Source organism: Electrona antarctica (assembly GCF_951216825.1).
Source record: "Electrona antarctica genome assembly, chromosome: 4".
Classification (NCBI taxonomy): Eukaryota; Metazoa; Chordata; class Actinopteri; order Myctophiformes; family Myctophidae; genus Electrona; species Electrona antarctica.
The window spans coordinates 15,121,609-15,131,110 of NC_136809.1; the positions used below are offsets into that span (position 1 = coordinate 15,121,609).

Genomic DNA, 9,502 nt, shown 5'->3' on the forward strand with positions numbered 1-9,502 from the left:
TTCATTAATAAAGCAGCTTAAAATCATCAGTCAGTCTTCAACCTTATTGGCCAGCTGGGTCCGCTACATGTATTGAAGTTTTATTGCTGGCGGTCACATGAGCTATGCCTGTTCAAAGTTTGCATTTTCAATTGATCGCTGTAGCGCCACCCTTTGGCCAATGTTTGTGGGCTTTGTGTCTAAGCAGGGTGACTTAGCCCTCTACCATATTGCTGCATTTAGTAAAAAACGACTGCACGGTTTTGCCTGGAGCGCAGACAGAGGTAATTATTCATAATTCAAAATAGTGGGTATTTTAATCTAAAGGTCAGAGGTGAAAAGTCAAAACACGAAAGTTGTTTGGCATAAGGAGATGCATATGTGTATCGAAGTTGTATTGCTGACGGTCAAACGGGCTTTGCATCTTCACCGTTTGGCATAGCCCTCTATTTTTCAATCTCCTGATATATTTTGCTGAAGTGTCTGACCAGGCTCTCCAGTTCGGGGTTTCCCCCAAGTTCTCTGATGAGCCGGTACACCTCGGCTTCCAGGCCCAGCAGGATCTCACGGGTGTAGGCAAACGATCCCACCTTTTCCAAGTAATCAACGCAGTAGCGCTTGACATCCACGTCCTCCGTGCGCTGCCTCAAGATGTTCTGCACCTGTGTGCTCTCTGGCTGCAACCGTATGGCGTGGATGATGGGGAAAGAGAACTTTCCCTCAGTTAAGTCCTCACAGAAGCTCTTGTTCTCGCGGGAGCAGAGGTTGGCGTAGTCGTCACGGATCTGGAAGAAGAGGCCCAAGGTGTCCAGCAGGGGCTTCAGATTCTGCTTCCAGTCAGAGAAGACCTGCATGAGGCCTGCACTTAGGCCAAAGAGGCCACCGGTCTTCTGCAGCACCATGGCGCGGTATTCCTCCTCGGTGGGGCAGATGAACATGTCCCTCCAGTGTATGTCCAGGCCCTGGCCGCAGTGCAGCTCCAACAGCTTACAGGTGAACACCTGCATGGCCTCGTGGCTCCCCAGGGTCAGGACTTTCTTCAGCCCCAGGAAATAGACATAGTTGGCAGAGTTGATGACAGAGGGGACTCCATAAATGCTGTGGGCTGAGGGAAAGCCTCGCCGCAGCTTGGAACTGTCCTCAATGTCGTCTATGAGCAAACTGGCGCTGTGCAACATCTCAATCACCTCAATGATCGCCTGGACACACAATGCAAAAAAAAATTGTCGATTACTGTGTTTGTATATGTTACAGTATGATTGACAGTGGTAAATGAGGCATTTATAAAGCGCTTTTATCCAAAGCGCTTTACATAGATTATATTCACCCATTCACACACACATTCATACACTGATGGCAGAGGAAACCATGCAAGGCACCAACCTGCACATTTTACGGGGGCCAGTTTCGGATTGCAGCCGTCCGTAGGTGCCCTTTGAGGGCGGTTTTGAAGGAGTCAAGAGATTCACATGTCTTAATGACTGTTGGTAGGGCGTTCCACATTTTGGTGGCATAGGAGCGAAAAGAATTTAGTCCCTTGTTTGTGCCGAATCTGAGTTGTACAGTTGTACAGTTTGTTGCACTCCCTCTGGTGTTGTGGGCGTTAACATTAAGGAAGTATTTAGACAGGTACATGGGTATCTTGGTGGTGTATCGAATCTTGTGGACCAGACCCATTACAAGATGCTGTACTCTGTCGTCGACCCTAAGCCATTCCAGCCTGTCAATGTGGGCAGGGGTGAGGTGGGTTCGGGGGGTGAGGCCAAGTAGGAGCCTGACCAGTTTGTTTTGGGAGGTCTGGAGCCTTGTTTTAAGGGCCTTGGAGGTGCTGTGGTACCAAGAGGTGCATGCATAGTCAAAGAAACCTTGTACGAGGGCTCCTGTTAAGGTCTTCAAGGTGTTTTTGTTGACCAGTGAGGAGATCCTGTAAAGGAATCTTGTTCTTTGATTGACTTTATTTTATTACGCCTTATAGCGTACACGGAACAGCCCTAGAATTCCTCTTACTCTTACCTGAGCAACAGAACCTTTTGTCTCAGGGGACACCTCCCCCTTAGCTAGGGGTGTCCTGATCGGATCGGGTGATTTGAAATCGGAGCCGATCATGTCATTTTCAAATGATCGGGATCAGGAGAAATAAATCGGAGATTTTCTTTTTTTTATTTCAATAAAATAGTGTGTCTACTCTAAATAGGCTTGTAATGTAAATCTCAAAGAAAGATTATGCTTGATGTTTGTCCTCCTGGGGCACTAGTTCCAGCAGTGGAAAACACTTCTCAAAGCTCATGCAACAAAGACATTCACAGAGGCGTGAAATAGACCCATGATGAAAACAAAGGAATGCAACCCACACTATGCATGATATGATAATGTCCTGTAGTAGGCCTACTATCTATCTCTGAATGATAGCCAAAGCCATGCAAATTGTGTTTTCACCTTTTACTTTGACTTCAGTTCCATAAACTGTAGTTAATCCCGCAGAGTGAGTAAATAGAAAGTTGTGCCATTTTATGAGCATTATTAAGGTTAAAAATGAGATAGCTAAAAGATGGCAAATTACTAATGTGCAAACCAAAAAGTGGGAGCGGTCAGACTGTGCAGCAGACAGACAGACAAACAAGACCTGCTAAACACGTTATGTAAAACCCAGAGGGAGCATTGGAGGGAATTAATTTCACTGTAGGCCTATGACCACTTGCAGTTCTGTCAGTCATAAGCAGTGAAGTTAACTTTGAGGTTGATTTAAATTAAAATATTTGGGCTGGAGGTGTGTGTGTGTGAGCAATGGTTCATGCCGATGGTGGAAAACATATACACCCTGAACCAGTTCAGAATGTTTGCTTTGAAATTGCTGGGCTTTTACCTGCAGTTTGTCCACGGGAACATTAAGCCAGTGGTTAAATGCTTGACACAGTTTTGTTTCTTCTTGTTTTCCTGAAATGAAAATGAAACAGAAAAGCTCTCAATGAAAATAGTCATGTCTAAATTTGCGGGGGAAATTTAGACATGAGTCCAGTGTCCATGACATCATGGACACTTTGAAATACTAACATTTCTAAAAACACAAATTACCCACATAAAAACCCCCAGGAAAGTGTTTCTTGTCTCCCAAACATCATTAAAATAAGATCTGGTTGCAAAAGGGGTGAAGTGTCCCTTTATTGGTGTCATGAACCTCTTCAGTTGTAAATGGGGCGTTTCTTCCATACTGCCCATGTTATAACCCCTTAGGTTAACCCTGAAAGCCCCCCAGTTTAGAAGCATTTGGACTTCTGGTCTTCTATCTATGGGATCAATGCCATACGCGTACACAAACATACAAACACATGCAGGACTTGCTATTGATTGATACAGGCTTAGTTGCAAGGCTGTGTTGCTTTATTGCGCAGGTACATTTTGATATTATGTTGTTGGCTTCGGTCTAGGGTAGGCAGAAACTTTGTGTGTTGTTCTTGACTGCTGTTGATTTTACTTTAATTAAAACACCCAATGACCACTTGCAGTGACTTATACTTGTACTATATTGCATTATATAATTGATTATAATACATTATACAATTCTTATGCTAAATCACAAGTATGAAAATGTTAATACAATATCGAAATAACTTACCAGGAAACCCCAGTAAATATCTGTATGGTTCTAAAACAATTCGCTCCGCACTGCCAGCAGCTCTTTCTGTGTTCATATTCATTGTATGAAGTTCACTGGTCTATTGGAGGACACCGAACAAAAAAGGTCATTATAATTTAAGAAAACATATGGGTGTTTTAGAGTTTTATTAGGATCCCCATTAGCAGGTGCATAGCAGCAGCTAATCTTCCTGGGATCCACACAGAACATATAAACATGACATTCAACATGAATGACATTACAGGACAATGATATATAAATAAATATATATAAATAAAATATGTGTGTATACCAGTAGCTGTACGTCTATGTAGCCTGTAGCCTCGAACAGAGATCTGTGTTGCATGTATTTCACTATCCTTTTCTGGTATTATTTAACTACTCTGGCAAGTTGGGTACGATGCAAGTTGGAATTGCATGCCCCACAAATGTCAGAATACCCATTCTGTCTTTCTTTCTGTGTAAAGCACAATAGCACATTTAATTGCCTTGGTTAAACTTCCGCATTTGGCTTGTTATGACATGGCATGCAACTCATGCACCCGCTCTCAAAGGGCACCTACGGATGGCTGCAATTCGAAACTGGCCCCCGTAAAATCTGAATCCCCCCCACCCCCCCCCCCCCCCCTTTTTCCCCTCACTGTATATGTTTCTTTTCCCTTTTTACCTCCATTATGATGAATTCCTGTACTGTTCTTTGTCTATATAGAAGTGTCTATTTGTACGTCTCTAAATGTTTTGATGAATTGAACATGGTGGACCCTGTTGTAAACAAGTGTAATGCTTAATTGGGTCGTCCACTCACAGTTAACAGCCTTTGTATTGAGTTTGTGCTTGAAATGTACTGTAATTCTGCAAACTGTTAATAACATTTTCAATCAATCAATGAATTTTCAATCAATCAAACTCAAACCGCAGGCTATGTAATGTTTTACAAAATATGCTGTGTACCGTGTATGTACTTCTGTGTAAGCAGTGGAGACTTACGTTGTGTTTGTGGATGAAAGGAATGATCCAAGATCGCTATTTGGAGTTGGTCTCAGTATATTCTTTCTTTCCGACCTGAAATGAAATGAAAGCTAATGTCATACTTGTCAGCAAAGGTCATGCATCAACTCTCTATACAGTGGTCGAAAAAGTACTCAATTGTATTACTTCAGTAAAAGTATAAATACAGCAATGTAGAAATACTCTGTTACAAGTAAAAGTCCAGAATTAAAAAAAAAAAGTACAAAAGAATTGTCATCAAACATCAAAGTACCTGTCGCGTTCTCTGTCATACGTAATAATCCACACAGGTAACGTACAGTTGGCTTTATTCACACACGGTAAGTGGCAGCGGTGGCCGAACGGATAGCGGAGCGGTCTTGATACCGGAAGGTCGCCAGTTCGAATCAGCTGTCCGACACGTTAAAATTACCACCGCTGAAGTGCCCTTGAACAAGGCATTGAACCACTACGATGAAATGTGTTCTATGAGCAGGGCCTGGCTGGAAACAAGTTCTTGAGCTTAGCCCAGATACCCTGGGTAAATATAGTAATCATTTCATTTCATTTCATTTCACAAAGATCAAGTCATGTGACATCCTACCTATCTGGTTGTAAAATGGTAAATGGTAAATGGTGCATTTATATAGCGCCTTTATCCAAGGCGCTTTACATAGATTGTGCATTACATTCACCCATTCACACACACATTCATACACCGATTGCAGCGGAAGCCATGCAAGGTACCAACCAGCACATCGGGAGCAATTTGGGGTTCAGTGTCTTGCCCAAGGACACTTCGACATGTAGACAGGAGGAGCCGGGATTCGAACCGCCGACCCATGGATCATTGGACGACCTGCTCTACCTCTTGAGCCACAGTCACAGTGGTTGTCATAGCAACACATAGAATCACACAGCATAGAATAGATATCACCACATCTCCCCTCTTTAGAGAGCAAAGGTAGACTTTGGCTCATGTCCAATGCTGTAGGGAATAAGAAGGATTAGTGCAACTGCAATTCTCAACAATTACCTCAATATTCAAAACGCCCTACAACTATATAAGTCACTTCAAGTTTTCAATACACCAGTGCATATCAACAAGCAGATTTCCATTTCACAGATCAATAATGATTCATTTCACAGATCAATAGCATTTAAGCATTCATCTTTTCCTTTAAAAAAAAAAAAAGCTCTGTTTTTGTTTTTTGTAATGCTCGTTTTGTTTTTGTTTGTTTTTTCATAATACACATGCCAGGAAAGTCACTCTGGACAGCGGACACACTGTCGCGCTCACCTTGCAAGACACGTATGTCCTCAGAAGAGAACCAGAAGAGTACCCATTATGCAGAATGTCCTATTTCAAGTTTTCAAATGTATACAAAATCATTTGAAAATAGCAGATCTACAAGCTGAAGTGGTTGTATGTGGTTGTAACTTGTATGAAATGAAATGAAATGAAATTACTATATTTACCCAGGGTATCTGGGCTAAGCTCAAGAACTTGTTTCCAGCCAGGCCCTGCTCATAGAACATTTCATCGTAGTGGTTCAATGCCTTGTTCAAGGGCACTTCAGCGGTGGTAATTTTAACGTGTTGGACCGCTGATTCGAACTGGCGACCTTCCGGTATCAAGACCGCTCCGCAATCCGTTCGGCCACCGCCACCGTATGTTTTGTAGGCTAATAATAATCAAAAAGGTTTAACTCAACTAAAGTAAAAATACCTCCAAATTATACTTAAGTACAGTACTTAAGTAAATGTACTGTACCACTGTCTCTATCCAATGAGGAAGTAAGAAAGTGGCATATTGCAACATTTGTCACGGTGCGACTCAGGAGATGTAGGACCCAAATGCAGAACAGACTGGTCAAAGGCAGGAGGTCAAATGCAGAGGGATTTATTCACCCAAAACTCAGGATAACATAGAATACACATAAGACTGGAAACACTACTTACAGAACACCATAACAACATCTAAGATCTGGCAGGGGACACAAGGAACTGAGGGTTTAAGTAGACACAGGATAACAATACACAGGTGAACAGACCTAACAATCAACACAGGGATTGGTGAGACTAACAGGACACAGGTGGAGAAAACTAGTAATCACAGGGAGGTGAGACAAGACAGGAAACAGTAACAAGAGAAAACAGGAAACACTAGGACATCACTACATAATAAAAGTGTGCAACAGACTGATATCGTGACAACATTGTACATACCCAATACAAACAAATACCCGATATGAAATACAATAAAAACTAATTTCATGGCTCAGTGTCTGTGTGCATCAACATGAAACAGGGAAGACATTATAGCCCAGCTCAACGTCACTCCTAGGCCTCACTCAGACCTTTACAGCGTTGTGAGTGTCATGGCCAAACATTTCTGTGAGCAGGCTGCAGCAAGCCGTGTTACTCGCAAAGAGAGAGAGAGTTGCGAGCAGAGCTTCGAGGCTAAAGTGTTTGGCTAAAGTGTTGTGGCAGCGGTGGCCGAACGGATTGCGGAGCGGTCTTGATACCGGAAGGTCGCCCGTTCGAATCAGCGGTCCGACACGTTCAAATTACCACCGCTGAAGTGCCCTTGAGCAAGGCATTGAACCACTACCATGAAATGTTCTATGAGCAGGGCCTGGCTGGAAACAAGTTCTTGAGCTTAGCCCAGATACCCTGGGTAAATATAGTAACTTTGCTTTGCTTTGCTTTTTGGGAACGACAGTCCGTTCCGACGAGGAAAGGAGAGGAGGCAGGAGTTAGCAACTCTCGTTGAAAAGAGGGATGCAATGAGTGCCATTGTAATTCGTTTGTGGGGGGTCGCCCACGCTGAGGGTAGTGCGGTCGTGAATTAAAGTGGAGGAACATGCTGGTTGAGAACCCACATCGATGTATTAATTTACGTGTGTAGCAGTTTGTCTTTGATGTGATCACGAGTCACGAGTGGTCACTGCTTTAGCCATACTGAATTAAGCTGTAGGTTTTATTGATAATAGGGAAAGCTAATGTTCTTGTATGATTTAATCTGTCTCTACTTTTGTTAGCTTTGATATAAATTGCTCGTAATAAAGTCCATATTTTATATATTGCATTTTCCAATAAAGATTGTATATTTTAATAATAAGTCTGTGGTCCGTCTAGTATGTAGCCTCTGGTTACACAGGAGAGGTGTGCCAAGATTTATAAACTTTATTCCTGGCCTGGGTGGATGCCACTCCCCCGCTACCAGCGTAATCAGGAGCGTAATCGTGTACCTCACTTCTGGTCTGTTTAGTTCTAGTAGAGACGCCATTGCTTGCTATGGGGCTACCCTAGGGCCCTTTTTGAAACCAGTCCCTTGACTTGAAGTGCTCTCGGGAGGTTCCCTCATCAGGAAGTGTCCCTCCAACTGAATCAAGTTCCCTTGATTAGGGTGCTGGGTATAAAAAACAGTTTGGAAATACACTCGCCCTCTACTCCTTGTGCAGAAACAGGAAACAGACACCATTCGTTGCCATGGTTACCATCATGCCATTGTGTTACCTGTTATTTTGTTTGTACAGTCTTTCTCCTAACCTGACTCCGCCAGATGGGGCAGTACACTGGGTTCCCCCCCTCAGGAGGGTTAGTTTTCTCCAGCATCCAAGCCCATTAAAATTGAATGCCACAGACGAATAACAGTCTAAGTCCACACTATTGATCCATAATGTATAAATGATAGATAAGGGGTCAGGACAACGACGCCTTTTCGTGGAGGGGTCAGTCTGAAATTTGGACTTAGACTGTTTTTCGTCTGTGGTACTCACTGTTGAAATAAGATATCAGTATCAGTGGGTCTCTGATCGTCTTGGTACGCGAGACTAGCAGCCTAATGATTTTTGACAATGAACCTTTCCTCTCTCGTTTCATCTCTCTTTCTTTCTCCTCCCCACAGGTCCGTGTTCAAGGTGGAGGACATAACCTTGAACTATCGTGACCCCGAGGGCGACCTGATCCGCATCATCGATGACGAGGATGTCCTGTTGAAGAGACCCGTCAATCAGTTTCTATGGGAACTGTATGTGACCATGACCCTTGACCTGTCTGTCTACAACACAGAGATCTGAGAGAGAAGCAGAGAGAGAGAGAGAGAGAGAGTGAGAATGAAATTAGCATTCACATGTATACAAAAAAGGAAATCACTGTTGCTCATTAGTCCATGATGTGTGTGTGCCGTGTGGGCATATTATGCCTGCCCTGTATGAGCATGCATGTGTGTTTTTCTACATCTCTGCTGTCGGGAAGAAACCACCCATTTTTCAGGAAGTTAAGTAAACCTTATATTTTGAAAACAAAGCAATACTGCCTCATCAAAGTTGGTGTTGTGACTTTATATATTGCACTAGGGGGAGAGGTGGTGGATTTAGCTGCTTTAGCAGACAGTTTGAGGGTCCAAAGGAGTTAAGAGGTTTTGTCCAAAGCGTTTTTTACTACTTTCCATTGGTTCAATATGTACTGTATGTCTGTATACATACATGTGCACTGCTCTGCAAGTCCGACCATTCATAAAGACAGACAAATAAATCTGCACCGTTTTTTTACATCAACGGAAATGCACTAGTTTACTAAAGACCATTATTATCCATTTTATAAGCTTGTAACATTTTCATTGTTTCAACTTTTACACATTTATCTTAATTATCTTCTGACAAATAAATTGTATTCTCAACTGCATTGTTCTGACATTCTCTGACAGAGACACAAACAGCAGTAGACAGGTGATAATTAAACACTGTGTGCGTGCGTGTGTGTGTGCGTGCGTGCGTGCGTGTACGTGCGTGTCATTCAGGACCTCTAGCTGATTAATGGGGACTGATTGCAGAGAGAAAGTGATACATCAGTGAGGTGTGTGGGCTCGGTAGCAATTTAAAAAGATGTTGTCAC

The 9,502-nt window shown here is 42.8% G+C and overlaps 1 protein-coding gene across 1 annotated transcript; it reads right to left on the minus strand.

Moving 5' to 3' along the window:
* Window positions 1–6,582, minus strand: LOC306922010 (geranylgeranyl pyrophosphate synthase-like). Its single transcript, XM_079499366.1, has 5 exons — window positions 6,563–6,582; window positions 4,601–4,675; window positions 3,593–3,692; window positions 2,843–2,913; window positions 1–1,178 (listed from the first exon to the last, which is right to left on the minus strand). The coding sequence occupies exons 3-5, from the start codon at window positions 3,672–3,674 to the stop codon at window positions 426–428; spliced, it is 906 nt and encodes a 301-aa protein (XP_079355492.1). The 5' UTR covers window positions 3,675–3,692; window positions 4,601–4,675; window positions 6,563–6,582; the 3' UTR covers window positions 1–425.
* Between the last annotated feature and the right edge of the window lie 2,920 nt (window positions 6,583–9,502).

Bases quoted from the DNA above. Each gene is read 5' to 3' on its own strand.
- LOC306922010 (XM_079499366.1), bottom strand. From the start codon at position 3,674: ATGAATATGAACACAGAAAGAGCTGCTGGCAGTGCGGAGCGAATTGTT. The intron at 2,914-3,592 runs GTAAGTTATTTC...TTTTCATTTCAG, and splicing joins ATATTTACTGGGGTTTCCTG to GAAAACAAGAAGAAACAAAA. The intron at 1,179-2,842 runs GTAAAAGCCCAG...TTGTGTGTCCAG, and splicing joins TTCCCGTGGACAAACTGCAG to GCGATCATTGAGGTGATTGA.